At 45.0% G+C, this 15984-nt stretch overlaps 1 protein-coding gene and 1 long non-coding RNA gene across 6 annotated transcripts in view; one reads left to right on the top strand and one right to left on the bottom strand.

The window, feature by feature from the left end:
- Nucleotides 1–15166, bottom strand: part of Nadsyn1 (NAD synthetase 1) — a 39106-nt gene extending 23940 nt beyond the window's left edge. Inside the window, exons 1-6 of one of the 4 annotated variants that reach the window (XR_010040169.1) lie at nucleotides 14953–15166; nucleotides 13766–13826; nucleotides 10402–10518; nucleotides 8048–8101; nucleotides 7511–7600; nucleotides 817–868 (exon numbers count right to left, since the gene is read on the bottom strand). Coding sequence is in view for 2 of the 4 variants with exons in the window: in XM_063227702.1 (XP_063083772.1) it covers nucleotides 817–868; nucleotides 7511–7600; nucleotides 8048–8101; nucleotides 10402–10518; nucleotides 13766–13826; nucleotides 14953–15037 (459 nt within the window). In the remaining 2 variants the exon portion in view is untranslated. Of the gene's footprint in view, nucleotides 1–816; nucleotides 869–5233; nucleotides 7060–7510; nucleotides 7601–8047; nucleotides 8102–10401; nucleotides 10519–13765; nucleotides 13827–14952 lie in introns of those variants that run through there. The other 3 variants (XM_063227702.1, XM_023564434.2, XM_063227703.1) reach the window with 3 other exon arrangements.
- On the top strand, nucleotides 686–2643 carry LOC134470916 (uncharacterized). 2 transcript variants are annotated; one of them, XR_010040170.1, is made up of 2 exons: nucleotides 686–969; nucleotides 1741–2643. It is a non-coding gene; the product is annotated as an uncharacterized LOC134470916 (long non-coding RNA). The 2 variants fall into 2 exon arrangements; XR_010040171.1 differs by having other exon boundaries at nucleotides 686–986.
- Nucleotides 15167–15984: the final 818 nt, after the last annotated feature.

The raw sequence follows: 15984 nt of genomic DNA, 5'->3' as shown, positions 1-15984 counted from the left end.
CGGCAGGAAACAAGGCAGGCAGGGCAAAGGAATAATGGGGTGGTGACACATGCGGTGACCACCAGGAAGCCAGGGTTTGGCAGTGAAAGATGTTGGAGGGAATCTGTGCTGTGACCATCTCCTGGCGGGGGGTCTGACCACAAGGAATAGACTTGAGTTTGATTCTTGCATTCTGAAGAGGCAGATACCCCACGACTTCTGGGAATGCCAGATCATGTGAGGCAGAGGTGCTTCACAACTTTGTGTGAAGAAGAAAATGCCTGTACCCAGAGCATCCAGGAATAGAATGCCGTGGACACAAACAACTGCAGGGAAAGATGGGTGAAGATGGAACACCAGGGTGGGGAGAGGCAGGGGAACCATCCTGACCTAGGACAGTCACCCTAGAAGCTGCCTCTGACCCGCTGCCATATGGGAGGTAACAGCAGCAAACCAGCAGTGTGGCTACAAGATGCAACCAAGAGGGGGACACCAGAGTCCCCTCCTTGCAGACTCACCATGGAGATAAGACATTTTGTTCTCAGTGTAGAAAATGTGGAGAGGGCCATTTCCCGTCATGTGGAAGAAAGGAGGAACAGAAAGCCAGCTGGAGGCCAGGAGAAACAGGGAAGTGAGGAGAGGGGAGGCTGGGCCAGGAGGGAGGAGCAGCATCCAAGACCTGCCCTCACTATAGAAGTCTCTTCCTTCTTTGCTTCTTATGTATGCAAGCCACAGTACTTTCTGTGACTTAAGAGTCCCTGCCTGGCCAGCCCACCGGTAGCTAGCGTGGCAATGTGTGACTGAAAATGAACAATGAACTTCACACATGAGACTCACCTGCTTTGTCAGGTCCTGCAACATCCGAGGGAGGAAATATTCCTCTATTTGCCTGCAAAGGAGAACACCACAGACCTGAGACTGGCTGACTCCAGAGAGAAACAGGAGCCTCACCTTGGGAGTTAGCACAACCAAGGCCAAGTTCAGACTGCTGTGCGTACTGCTTCAAGGTGAAAGGGAAGTACGGGGTGGAAGGGATGCCGCTCTGTGGCGCTTTGCTATGAGACAGGGCACTGCTCTGAGTGTTTCAGCTCCCAGGCATGGATGCACAAGGACTGAACAGCTATGACTCAAAGGTTAGTTGAAAACAGGCCACACTGCCCAAGAGAAAGCAGGTGGAACTGGGCCTGGGCATGTGGCTCATTGGTAGAGTGTTTATCTAGCATGCACAAGGTCCTGGGTTCAATCCCCAGCTATGCAAAAAAGAGAAAAGCAGATGAAATCCTGCCATATGGCATTAACCAAACATACAACCACAAACCTGTATCAGTGAAATTATAAAGCTCCACAGCTGCATGGAAGGCAGAGGGCTGAACACACAGCTTTAGTGGAAGGCGTTCCAAACAACCATACTAAAAGGCACTGTATGGTTACAGAAGTAGATGGTTCTTTGATTTCAAAAAGGCTGTTACGGGACCAGGGATTTGGCTCAGTGGTGTAAGCACCTGCTTGGTAAGCGTAAAGTCGTGAGTTCAATCCCCAGTACCAAAAACGAAAAAAAAAAAAAAAAAAAAAAAAAAGGCTGTTACAAGGCCACACTTCAATATCTGATTGGCTCTATTTCTTCTTTCCCTTGCTTAAGAGATCACAAGTGCCTTATGGGAATAGTTGTAGCAGTTCTCTTTTATGTAAACAAAGTGTTAGAGGTTCAAAAATTGAAAAAATGATGCCGTCTCCCTCATTTTCTCTTCTTCACTATTGCAGATATGGAACAAGATTCCTGCAGACCTCTCCGCAGCCCTGTCATCCCAATAGGCCATCTGCAGGTCTGATGATGGCTGTGTTGCTGCATCAAAATTCATTTCAGAGATAGGGGCCCTAGAGCCCTTCCCCTTCATCCTTGCTTTCCTCCTCCATCCATCAGAAGATCCACTTAGTGCCAGACCAGAGAAAGGCCACCAAGAAGTAGCACAAGGCCAGCTTTCCTTCTCACCCTCCACCCCAAAGCACCCCTAAGGCCAGCCCACACCCGGCAGAGGGCTACTGAGGCTCATCACAGTTCACCGAGAGCAGGCACATCAAGAACAAAAGTCTCTTAGAAAGCCTATCACCAGCTGGCCCAATCTGTCATTCTGTCTCCAGAACTCTGCTGCTTTTTGAGACACACTTTCCCTGCTGGGCACTGCTGTGGCAGCCTCTGCGTGCCCTTCCCAGCCAACCTCCCCTTGAAACTCCTGGCAGTGTATTTCTGCCTACAAACCATTTTTGGCTATGACAATTGCAAGTCTTCTCTACCTCTGTGAGCTACAATAGGCCCCATGTCCCCTGTATTGCTGCGATAATCATGGGGTATGTTTTGGTTTGTATCTAGACGTTTCCACAAAGCCTCATGCAGTCATAGGAGTTTTTTCAGAGGTGGCTGAATATAGAGCGTGCAATTGATTCATAGCACAGTGCCGAGATCAAGGGTGCTAAGATTAAGGGGCTGGGTGTAGTCTGCATACAATATAAAAGACAGAAAGAGGCTTGTCTTGCTCTCCCTTGTTGCTTTTGTTATCTTCTGTGCTATAAACTGTTCTCTGACATGTGCCACCCTGCCTTGGAGCCAGCCAGTTGTAGACTAAAACCTCTACAAACTGTGAGTTAAATAAACCTTTCCCCCTTTAACTTCGGGTGTCAGCCATTTTGTCTCAGCAACAAAAAATACAACTAAGGTGCTTAGATTTGGGAGGCTACCTAAAGAATTATTTTTAAAGCATCAATTCTTTAATTCTCAGCAGCAAAGGCTGAATCCTGGCTTCCAAATCATGGTGCATTAGTGGCTCTAGGATATTTATCCTAATCAAAGGATATGTTTGCAGGAGGAGCTGGGGGGTTCATAGGAAATTGCTGAAATGCATCTTGAATGAGCCAGTGCCCAGATCAAACCCAGAAACAGTGGTATCTAGAATAATAAGTGAAATAACATAAACAGTGCACACCAGCACTGAATGCATGGCAGCTCCACTGTGGAGAGGAACCTTCTCCTTGGCAGGGCTGAAAGATATAATCCTGCACTGTTAAGAATGCAGATTCTGATGCTAGACAGATATGCAGCATGAGCAGGAAGGTAGGTGGCCTGAGTCCTGCCAAGTGACTGGGTGTGGAAAAGGAAATTCCTAGCACTTCCCAGTGGCTTTAGACTGCAGTGGTTTAGGACAGGGAGCCATGTAAAGAGGTACTCACTGACTTGGTAGCCTGTGCAGGAGAACTGAAAACACACATTTCTTATACTGCCAAGGTATAACATCAAGTTCTCTACAGGGGTGCAGAAGCAACTCTCCCTAAGAATCAGCTTGGACCCAGCAGAATAGTGACACAGAATAATAATACATGATAAAGGGAGAAACATTCAAGTGATAACACACAGGGAAACTAATTCCAGGCTTGGGAAAGTTCAAGAGTGGTTGCCAGGCAACCTAAAAAGCTAAGCAGAGAGAAACACCAAAAACACAACAAAATGATCCGGCAGTTTGATGAACGCAACACTAGAAGAGTCCAGTCCTGTGAGATTTCACTGCAGGGAAAGTGTGGGGTGCTGAGACTAGAAGCTCCTCTCCTGGGACTAGTAGAAAGCTAGGGGCCCATGACTTCTTGTCCCAGCACAGACCCCGAGCATCCCACTGCTTGTAAGTGCCTGACACTTACCAGCCAGGCCTCCAAAAGCATAGAATGAGGGGCTCCAGTACGGGGGTCTAGAATCAAGAGTGGTGCACAGGCTACAACTCTTGTAAGTATCTTATTTCTCCATCAATTTTGAAAAATAATTTTGTGTAGTACATCAACCTGAGTTGATGTTTGAAGCTTGAAGTTTGCTTTCTTCAAGGCTTGAAATATTGCACTCAAATCTCTCCTTGGACTTGAGGATTTGTGTTGAGAAGTCTACTGTGATTCTTCTGCAGGGCTTTCTTTTATAGGTGGTTTGTTTCTTTTCTCTATCAGCTTTTAATATTCTGTTCTTGTGTTGGATTTCTGGAATCTTGACTATTTTATGGCTTGCTGTAGATTTTGTTGAACTATAGCTAATTGGATTTCTATATGCCTCACTTACTGTATGTTAAGTTTGTTTTCTCTTTTAGGGTCATTTTCTGTGATGATGTCTGTGAACTTTTTTTTTTTAAATGTCATTTGCTCTATCTCCTACTTTTTCACTGACTTCAATCAACCTTATGTTATTCGCCTTTGCATCATCTAGCAGCTGCTGGAGAGACGTCTCAGGGTCCCTCGCCATTTTAAAGAAATCTTTCTTTTCATGATTGCTAATCAGTGTCTCACACTGTTCTTCCTCTTTGACTCCTGGGTTTGAGCTGGACATCTGTGGTAGCATCTTATTTAAACATATTCTCATTTTCTATTTTTTTAGCTTAATTCCTCGGTTGATGCCTGTAAACTGTATATAGTGAGTAGTTTTATTTCTAGCATTTAGAATGCTTAGGAAATGACTGCTTCTCAGAGTGTCTTTCAGGTATAGCTGGCTTTGTGTTTTGAGTCGGTTGCAAGATCCTACCTGTTACAGTTTATCTGGGGTGAGAAGGTGCTACCTACTTGGCCCAGTTCCTGGATCTCTGGCACTGGTATACAGTATTTATGATCATTAAGCAATCTCAGTCTTGGTATACCACACTTACGTCACTTTGGACAGAGTGGTACAGTCACCAGTAACAACAGCATCAAACACACCAAGAAAACGACAGATTGAGGTAACTATTAATGTGTCAACGTTAACCATATGAATTAGTTTTGTGGTAAAGTAACAAAATCTAAAAAGAACCAGGAAATTGTATGTAGTAAATAAGCCCTCGATATGGCAAATTTATCCTCAGGGAAGAAAATTTAAAAGGAGTTAGGAAGAAAAAATACAGAAATAGTAGAAAAAAAAGAGATTAGAAGCAAAGCCAAAGGACAAAAGAAGATCATACAGAGTTTGGGAAAGTGGCAAAGAAGACAGGAGGGAAAGAGGGAAAAGGAAATAAATACAAGAACACAAGAGCAAAACAAAACAAAACCTGGGAACCACGCTCACCCTGACATACAAACAAGAATATGCTGCTACATTCTAGAGTCTGGAGGCCAAATCTCACAGAGGCTCTTTCTCTGCTGCGTACCATTCCACCATCTTCCAGAGATCAAATACTTCTAATCTAAAGTTTTTTTTTATTATTCATTGTGTATGAGAGGGAAATAAAGACATCTACAGGCAATATTGCAAAATGTTTACCTCCTTCAAATCGTTCTTCTGAGAAGCTGCTGGAAACCGTGTCTCAAGGAATGAGCAAATGACAAGAGGAAGATGTTAGAGCCTAGGGAGAGGATGGGCTATTGAGACAGAAAAAGCAAGCTGAAGGTAGGCGGGGATAGAAAGGAGGGCAGCCAGCCAGCTGTCTGACAATGCAAGGCAGGCACATAGACAAAGCAGATGGAAGGCATGCATGACTCCCAGGAGAGGAACAGCGCAACTCTGGGCATAGTCGTGGACTTACACATATCATATGATACAGGAACTGAATCATATCAATGCTGAGCTACCATTTAACCAAAAAACTAGGAGGTGGCCGTATTAAGTGAGATGAACTGAAGATAAGGAGTATTTAGCACACTACATTTTGTTCTTGTAGAGCAAGAAATCAGGAAATGACAACATGACTGCTCATCACAGCACAGCGATGGTGAAGATATGGAGGCAACTTAAATGTTCATCAGCTGATGAACAGAAGCTGATGAGCTGATGAGCCTCAGGCACACACCCATGCTGGAATATTACTCAGCCTTAAAGGAAGCTTAAACATACTTTCTTTCCTTTTCATTATTACAGTATCTATTGTACATTTTAGATCTTATTACCCTTTCAGGTTTTTTTTATTTTTTATACCAGGGAGACAATATGATATTTATAAATGTGAGCTTGATTTATTTCACTTATGAGTATGATCTCAAGATGCCTCCATTTACCTATAAAAGCCTCAAGATTATCCTTTTTATAGCTGAATAATATTCCATTGTATAAAATTTCACATCTTTTTTTTACGTGTTCTGCAGGTGATGGGCATTTAGGCTGTTTCCAAGACTCAGCTATTATAATAAATTGTGCTGCTATAAACATGGATGCACACATATCGCTGTGGCATGACATTTTCAATTCTTCTGGGATACCAAGAAGGGGAATAGCTAGTTTTCTGAGGAATCTCCACACTGATTTCTACAGTGGTTGCACCAGTCTGTACTCCATAAAGGAAAGAACAACTGGGACAGGAGAAAGGAGGAAAGGAAGAAAGGAAACGATTATATGTGGGTTGGTTAACATATATAAATGTATGTATGTATATGTATGGAAGATAGATAACTGTACTAATGATCTCTGTTAGTTCATTAGAAAGAATTATTTGTGCTGTCATTGTTTGATTATTTTTGTGCTTAGCTCTTGTAGCCTGAACAACTACTTCTAAGCTAACTATGCAATATATTAACTAGTATTAATTTCCTACAGGTTTTTTTGTAACTGTATCATTTCTATGCTTTTTGTTTTGCTTTTTAAAACAAAAAAAAAAAGAGGAAATGCTAATACACTACAGCATGGATGGCCCTTGAGAACGTTACGCTCAGTGAAATAAACCAGTCACACACAAAAAAAATTCCTGCGTAATTCCACTCATACAAGGTCTCTAAAGTCATCAGATTCATAGAGACAGAAATGAGGGGCTGGTATGGGGAGTCAGCGCTTCACGGGGACTTCACCTTAGGAAGATGATGAGGTTTCAGAGATGTTTGTACAGCAGTGTGAGTGTGCTTAATGCCCCTGAACTCTGTGCGCCTAAAAATGGTTCCAAGGGCAACTTTAATGTTATGTGTGTTTTATTATAATTTTAAAAATGACATTATAGACTTAGGTAGAAATATGGAAGCAGGGCTGAGAGAAACAAGAAAAATTGCTTAGTACAGTCTTACTGGGAATAGGGTAGGTCGGAGAGGAAGGGGGCAGAACAATGATGGGTTTTTGTTTTGTTCTGGCGTTAGTTTGCGATCAAAATATACACTGAATGTTGAAAGCTTTAAAAAGGTATGGCAGTAGAAGATACATTGTCATAAATTCCCCTGGAAATACTCCCCTTCCCTTCAAACACTAACCCCACTGTTCTTGCCACGTTCTGAAGCACTCCTGGAATAAATAAAAATTGTGTGAACCAATTCAGGATAACCAATCAAAGGAGGCAACCAGGACAACATACCTAAAGTCACAAAAGGAAACTTTCCAAAATGTTTCACAAAGTAGTAAGAACAAACCAGCAATATACTTTTTAAAAATTATGATTCATTGTATTTCTCAATCAGACTTCCTATATAAGAAACAACCATGTCTAAGTAACAGGCAAGGGCTGTAGCCCTGGTCTTGTGTCCTGCCATGACCTGGGGCCAGGGCTATACACACTGACAATGTTTACTGAGGACACTGCAAAGAGAGGTCCTGGACATGCTACCATGCATTGGGGCTATAACTCACCGGCTCCTGCACCATGGGGTAAACCAGCGCAGCTCACGGTAGTTGGCTTCATTTGCCAGGGCCATCTTGGGCCTGATGAGCAGAATCCTCCTACAGCAGGAAACAGGGCAGGTCAGGACAAGCTGCTGAAACCAGGGAGCCAGTTTGCACAGTCATCACCAACCAAGCCAGGTTATACATGGAGTCGGTTCAAGAACCAAGCCCTGAATAAATCTCTTCCTCCTCTGAGCTTCAGCTTTGTCTGCAAAACAGGTCTCCACAGCTCCATCCATGACTGACAGTCCACAAGGACAGAAGGGCGAAGGCCTAAAAGTGTACCTCACAGGCAGCTAAGGAAAAGGACTGAAAGGGGTTCTCCCTCACCTAGATTAACATTCAGGCTGAAAGATCGCGCCTCCAAGCCCCACCCCTCTGGGTGTCTCTCCAAACTTTCTGGTTTGGTGTCCTCATTGAGGATATCTCCTGAAAAGGGCTGTGGCACATGGCTCCCCAGGCCCCACACAGGTCCCCACAGCCTCCAGCCCAGGGCCCACCTACTTGTTAAGAAAGATGACTCTGCAATTGTAGCGGACATTTCGGTGCATCACAGGCCTGGGGGAGAAAAGGAGGGATGTGAATGTCTGTAGTGGTTACATTCTCAAAATAAAGGTCATTTATATTTCACACTTCTTATCTTTTCAGCTGCCGCCGGTCCTCCCCGCACAGTTCTATGAGTTCTGACATAAAGCAAGTAGAGGCAGCAGTATTCTAAACCCAAATATTAAGTTCAGTCATCCAAGTATTGTAATCTTCTTTCTAGTTTTCCTCACAATTCAAAAAGTTATATTTGTAATACCATTGAGATGTTAGTTATTGGAATCCCAGCAGGTTAATTCCAACCTACAATCCACAGGGAAAGTAAAGACACAAAGGCTTATTCCAAGTTAAGGGCAGCCAAGGGGTCCTAAATCCAATCCTTGTGAGGACCTGCAGACAAAGGCCTCCATCCTAGGCCTCTCCCAGCCTTTATTATCTTGTGTGTGTGTGGGGGGGGGGGTGTTCCTCAGGGATGAGGGATAGTGAGGATGTCAGAGATTACTGAGTAATTTGAGCTGGCTGGCCAGGTGCAAGAATGGCATCTCTAATTTGCAGAGATAAAGATATGCAGAAGGATCAATTTACATAACCCAATTAAGGTAGCAGTGGAATTGTTTTGCTATCACTTCTGGTAAGTTTCTGATAATGCAAACTCTTGTGCTCTGGGTAGTCATTGCCTCTTAACTTGAGGCTTTTATCTTGAGGCTCTTACCCAGTTGACATTCCCCCTGAGCTACTTGCTCTAACATCTTACCACCTCAATCCTATATTGTGGAGAGCACCTTGCAAGGAAACAGGAAATAGTCTGATGATTATAGACTTTGCACATTAGCACCTTGGCTAGCCTTATTTGCAATGTTCAGAGCCAATTGAAGAGAAAGAAATACCCTAGCCAGCCTTTTACATATCAGTATAAGGAAATGAGTCTCCAAGTAATCAAAGTCACAGCAATTGTTTTGGATTCAAAGGGAGTCACTGGAGTTGTCTCCCACACAGCAGCTCCCATTATAGAATCAAACTGCTGAGGTTTTAGTACATCGCTTCCTCGGATCCTTCAACAAGAGAATCATAAGGCTCTTCTGTAGCTTTCTCAAGTCCAGTTTACAAATGAGCCAAAATGCTTCCACTGCCAGGTGGCAAATACTCAAAACTGGACAAGATTTTTAGATGTACAAGGGTATCATCAGGCCTCAGGGCTCCTCCTCCCCTGGATGTCCTCAATTTTGGGTAACTGTCTGCCTCTCTCCTTCCTTGCCTCTGCAATCTTATCCTCTTGACATGTGTCAGCTCCCAATCTTCACAGCTTCTCTTCCATGCCCTGAGCATACTTGCGCATGTGACTTCTCAGGCAAATTTGTATTCATTTCTCTGCAAAGTTGAAGAGGTTGGGTGGCAGGGGTGGGGCACCAGGCAGGATGTCATATGCTAATAATGCCTGGTGTTTATATAGCATGTTACCTGGCAAAGGAGTTCTGCAGGTGGAATAAAGTTAATGACTTTGAACTGAGAGCCAACCCTGTTCTGCCTGAGGTCCTCATATGTACGTGAGAGTCCTTGTATGAGGGAAGGTTGGAGAGGCAGATGTGAAGACAACAGCTGGGCACAGTGATGTAAGCACCAAAAGGCCCTTGAGAACAGACAGGAGCAGGGGCATAGCTGTAGACTCTGTCCTAGAGTCTTTCAAGGGAACCAGACTTGCCACTGGCCCATCACACACTTCTGACTCGAAGACACACCATGAAAGAAATCTGTGCTCCTCTTTGCTTTCTGTTGTGATTATCTGTCATCACAGCACTAGGAAACTAACACAGTCTACAATAATCCTAATCTCCATCAGTTTGAATAGACTGGATTGAAACACCTATGTATATGCTGCTCAGAAGGACATCACTGAAGAAATGTCACAGCGAGATCAACTGTCACAATGTGAGGCCTGGTTACCCAAACCCTGCCACTGCCATGCACTACGGGAATCCACACACATGGAACCCACACTACAGAGAGCTTCAGGCTTGCCATGTCAATGGCAAGTGACATGGAGCCAACCTCAAGCTTTCCCATGAGAGGAGTAAAGCTCTCTGCATGTGATAGGATGAATGCCACCCTGCCATTTGTGCAAAGTGTATGCCCGAAGCTTCTGGAACAACCTACAAAGCTGCTCCCAGTTGCCTCTGCCATGGGAGAGATTTTAGGTGGTCATAAGGTCAGGATGGGTAAAAAATTCCTACTCATCATCTACAGGTCTGGACAAGTTGCATCCTTGAACTTGCATTTTTTCTGAGCTTGCTTGTCTACACCCTCATGATGGCACTTACATCCCCACATCACAGATGATATCCTGTGTAACTGGAGATTCCAGAAGGGCCGCCAAGACTTGCAGTGAATGTAAGAGAGTATCCGACTCATAATAATGATCCCAACATCCATAGCCACTGGAAAGAGAGGGAGCAGGTGGGTGAGTGGTCAGGATGGAACATAGAATCAAATTACATCAAAATGAGACAGCAGTGGGACCAAGTACTGGTATTTCTTCATTGCTTCCTGGGGACTTCTTTTGCACAGTCAGAATCAGAAACAGTTTCCCAACGAATGGTGCACCTTACAGGAAATGAAGAAACATCAGGCCCTAACTGTTGTACATTAGCAAAAAGCTTCGTTATATTTGTATTATACCAAAACACCTGTAATGTGGCCTACTGTTCTACATGCCTGTTTCTTTTCCTCTGGGTGACCTAACTGATTAATTATTAATCAATGCTCTCCTCTGTAAAGAATTGTAAATTCCTGCGAGACTTCTCTGTCCTCTCCTAAGGGAAACAAAGGTCTTCCTCATTCCTTAGCAGATCAAGGACTTTCTCATTTCCTGATCCATGCCCATGACCTTTACTTTGTGAGCTGTGATATGTACTGAGAGGCGGCAAGTATAAAAAGGGACACACACAGCTTTTGCAATCTCCAACTGCACTATGTCACTGGGACCAGGATAAAATAAATCAGCGCTGCTTTTTAAAATATGTTTTTGACTCATTTTTTGAACTCGAGTTTGGGGACTCGTTTGTGGATTATAAGACTAACTCTTTCTCAATTTCTAGTTACAATGAGGAGCTATATTTTAAGTCACCATGTACTTGTCTTTGGAAGATTTTGACCTTGGAAGATTTTAACCAAAGTCATTGTGAGCCACAAGAAAACGTTGCAAAAAAAAAAGCTGGAACCAACAAAGAAAAAAATTCGACAGATGAGACAGATCATTGCCAAAGCCTCCCCTGTAGCGACCCGATCTCTAGCTTTACACGCTCCACCTGAATGGTGGCCTTGCAAAAGGCACATCCATATCCTAACCTCAGGAACCAGGGAACTTTAAGTTACGATGCTGCAGATGCAATCAAGTCAAGGCTCTGAAGATGAGGCCACCCCAGATCTTCCAGGGTTTCCTTTAATGACCAGTCTGTTTCCATTCTGTCAGCTCTCAGGCCTCTGGGTAGTAACAAGTGCTGCTATGCCAGGCTGCTTTTGCTGCTACCAGCGACCTCCCACTCTTTCTGCTGGGCAACCTGTAACAGATGACCCAACAAGCAGCCGGGCTCACGCACTTGGTCACCTTCCATCTCCAAAGCCTACAAGTGAGCAGAGAAACAGGCTACTTTGCATGTGAGGGCCGGGTCCAGGCCACTTTTTTCATTCCACAGGCCCCTCTAAGGAGGCAGCTGGACCCTGGCCAGTAAGAGCAGGAAGAGGGAGAGCTTAAGGAAATGACTGAGTTCCTCCCTTGCCTCAGTTTCCTTTCTGTCAGTTGTCACAAATATTAAACAAGGACCGCTGAGCACACTGGTTTACCCTGCCTGAATCAAATCTACCATCTTTAGTTAAAAATCCTTCCCTTTTGGAAATGACACGCGTAGACTAAGGAATAGGAAAAAGGAAGCGGAGAATATGCTAAGGAAGAGATGAAGCCCTCCAGCAGGAGGACTGTGCTGAGCTGCATGTCCCAGGGTTGAAAGGCAGGCAGATGGCAGCTCCAGCCAGGATCCTATGAGCAGGTAGGTGACCTTGGGCCACCAAGAGTCCCCAATTCTTAGCACTCTGGGAGGAAATTCTTAAAAACAAGTTAAATGAGGAGAGTTAATGCTCGGATGGTATTTTAGTTTCTATCTAGATGTTCCCTCAGTGGCCCACAGGCTGGTGTCTTGGAGGTGACTGCATCAAGGGGGCATGAAAGTCTTCAGAGGATGAATCTACTGATGAGTGCACAGCTAAATGAGATGTGGGAGGTGAAGCCTGCTGGGAGGAGGTGGGTCTCTGGGGGCGTGGCCTGGAAGGCTCCACCTCCCTCCAGCCTTGCTCTGCTCTGCTTCCTGTCTGCCTTATCATCCGCAGAGCTCCTCTGCTAGGCTCCCTGCCTTGGTGCCAGCCTATAGTGGCTGGGAACCTCTAAAACTGTGAATCAAATAAACCTTTCCCCCTTTAGGCTTTGGGTGCAGGTATGGTATTTGGGTGACAAGAAAATTATTAAGATAGATTCTTAGTTACTCTACTCATTTCGGAGACAGATGGTATGGGACAAACAGTCCTTCCTGAAGTCAGGGCTCTAGGGAAACAAATTAACCTAATGAAGAAAATCAACTTCATTAGGACAGAAGGAAAGACACTGTAGGACTGATACAAAAACATCTTGGAGACAACAGTTTCTGCTCCCTCAAAATCCAGAAGCCAGGACAAACTAAGGAGGAGGAAAAAGACTGAAGAGGGCTCTTCAGCCTCCACCACTGTTAGGTTAGGGGCTCAATGACAAATGGAAAACTAGCAGCACCCAGAAGGCAGCTGATCTCCAAAATCTGTCAAGGACCACAGCTGGCAGGAGACATATAAGAGGACCCATTGAGTGTTTCTGATGAGAGCCAGAAGAGAATGAAGGAATTAGTGCTCCTGATTCTTATGCAAGTGTATACCTCCACTCACTCTTATTTGCTTATACAAAGCTGCTGAGATTAATGAAACCTTTTATCAGACAAGTATTAAAATGAAAAATGAGATTAATGAAACCTTTTATCAGACAAGTATTAAAATGAAAACCTGGAGAGGTGTCATAGTCCATTTGGGCCGCTATAAATATTTTTGAGCCATTCATTTATGAACAATGCAGATTTACTGCACACCATTCTGGAATCTGAGAGGTGCAAAAGGCACCAGCAGATCTGGGGGCTGGTGCGGGCTGATCTCTGCTTCACAGGTGGCCCCTTCTAGGTGCCTCCCCTGATGTACATGACTAACAAGCTTCCTACATTTCTTTCACAAGAGTACTAATCTCATTCAGCTGATCTAATCACCTCCCAAGGCACAACTGCTTAATGACATAGCCCTGAAGATGAGATTTCAACTCATGAATATGGGGGTTGCTGGCAAATAACAGACTTACTTAAAAGAGGTGTAGCCCAGTTTTCACATCAGCACAGCCCTCATGAGTCAACAATCTAGAATTCCTCTGAGAACTGCTCTTACTGGTGAGTTCAATGGCACTAATCAGATGCATGCTCAGGTTCCTGTTGGCCTCCATATGGCCTGCAGATTCCTGCAGGTCCTAGGACTGTCTCTTGCCTTTCTGCCCTTTCAACTGGGGAAAGCTGAGACAGACACCACTGTGTTCTGCCCTCCTTGCAGTGTTAATGCATTTACTCTTACCATATTTCCAGCTCAGGTCCAAGCCTGTATCTTGCTCCTCTATTTTTGGCAATTTCAATACCTATACACACAAAAAGAGAAAGGGGACAATCTCAGGCACTTGGCATGTTCCAAGGCAAATTAAACACTTTGCTCCAATATTATGATAAGAAAAAAATGCTGCAATGTCCTTGACCCATGGCTCCTGTTAAGAGCCAAGCATCAGAGTTCAACACATATCTTGGAGGAAATGAGAGACAGGGAGGTCTACATGGCTGAACTACAGCACCAAGAAGGAGGAGTCACATGCTGGTAATTTACTGATAAGTAGATGTCTGGAACGGTTGTAGAGAAGAGGCCCAATCAGAAGCTTTATGCCCTATGAGGCAGGATTAGGGCAGTGGGGTCAACATCAGGAACCAGCAACAGATTTAAGTAACAGTAGGGGGAAAGAGGCCAGCTGGGTGGACACAGGTCTGGCCATTCATGTCAGCAGCATGTCTTCATTCTGGCAAGATTCATTCTGGCAGGATGGAAACAGGTCAATATATACATATTTTAAAGGAGTATAGACCAAGGCACATAGCTAATAAGCTACAATCAGTTAAGGCACTATTTATTGCCTGGGGAAGCCCTCTTAGTATCACCAGTCCACCACAAGACAGCCCGGGTTAACACTCTTACAGGCTTCCTAGGGCAGCCCCATTTTGGGCATAGATATGAACAGTCTGACCTTTTGCCACCAAAGGTGAGCCATCATGAATGACAATTATATAGTGACATTCAAAGATCACATTCTTCTTTTTGCCAGCTATCCCTTCCTCCACTACCCTCTTTGCACCCATCACTCCTATTTTTGCACGCATTAGGAAGGTCCTCAGGAAAGAGACCCTCCAATCTCAGGTCTCTGCCTAACAGCCAGTCTCTTGCATCCCTGTCCAATTTACACGCCTCTAAGGACCAGGGGTTTGCTCCTGTCTCCTCACAGGGACCCTAGAGATACCTAGAGATCTGTCACCTCCAACTCCTCGCTAGATTTTTCTCAACTCTTCACTTTCTACACTGCACTGTAAACAGTCCCTCCTCCACACACCTGCACACAGCGGTCCTGGGCACTTATCACAGGCAAGGTCTTTATATTTTCCAGGTCTGCGAATTTCTCCAGAGCAGAGCTGTGGTGCCCCGTCCCCCACCAGCCCCTGACTCACTCTTTAAAATCCTTTGCAAATTTCCTTCGAAGTCCAGGGCCCACTGGTTGAGTGCGCAGGTGGCCACAGTCACTTTCCGGCCCATCTTGGCCGCAGTCACTTATGCAGCCGATCAGGTGATCGATCATAGGCCCAGGTGTCCTCCTGGCGTGACCAGCATTCCAGGTTCCTGCCCTTCCGGGTCGCTCCTATGACCCCGCCCCGCCCTCGAGCCCAGCGAGTCACCGGCCTGAGAACTGCAAGGCCAGAGTCTCAGGCCCCGCCCCTCCCCGGATAATCCCGCCTACCAGACCAGGTCCGCGTCCGGCCCACAGTCTGAGCACACAGAAAGCTAAACGTAGGGCGGGATCCAGATCCGGCATTGTCTGCCCTCGGAGCTGCTGGTCGCGCCTGCGCACCAAGAAAGCCTCTGAGCCGCGGGCTATGGTTCGGAACTCCAGCGTCCAGCAGAAGGGGGCGCCCCGTAGGGCTTCTGTTCTATCATTAACCCCTTCCCACGACCCGTTTACCAACCTAACAAACCCCTTGAGAAGAACCGTGTGAGGCAAGCTGAGGTTGCACGTTTGCCCACCACAGCTCAGGTCTTTTTCCTTTTATGGAAGTGTTACCTATGGTAACACTCTCAAGGCGCACCTGCAAGACAGTTGCAAAAAAGCAGTACATTATGGTTATGTGCTTCGCTGGTTGCTCACATCCGCCCATCCCTTGCTCACAGCTGATTTCCATGTTTAATCCCCTGGAACCTTTTCGCCTTCCTCCTCACCACGTGTTAGGCAACCCTAAGCAGAAGAGAGATGCTTTGTTTTCTTAAACTATGTAAATTACACTTTAACATCCATCAGCGACTTGTCCCCGCCCCCGTAAGAATATTAGTAAGGGTCTTTTGATTTTTTTCTGCAATTTGTTACTCTATCGGAAATACAGCACAGTTCGTCCAGCCAATAACCAATGTGCATATAAATTTGTAGCGTTTGCCAAATTAAGCGCTGCCAGTGCTGTTCTTACTCTTTTTTTTTTTTATTTTTTATTTTT

The sequence above is a fragment of the Cavia porcellus genome, unplaced genomic scaffold (assembly GCF_034190915.1).
Source record: "Cavia porcellus strain 051 isolate PalLab524CR breed Dunkin Hartley unplaced genomic scaffold, mCavPor4.1 scaffold_17, whole genome shotgun sequence".
NCBI lineage: Eukaryota > Metazoa > Chordata > Mammalia > Rodentia > Caviidae > Cavia > Cavia porcellus.
This window is presented reverse-complemented; position numbering and strand designations above follow the sequence as displayed.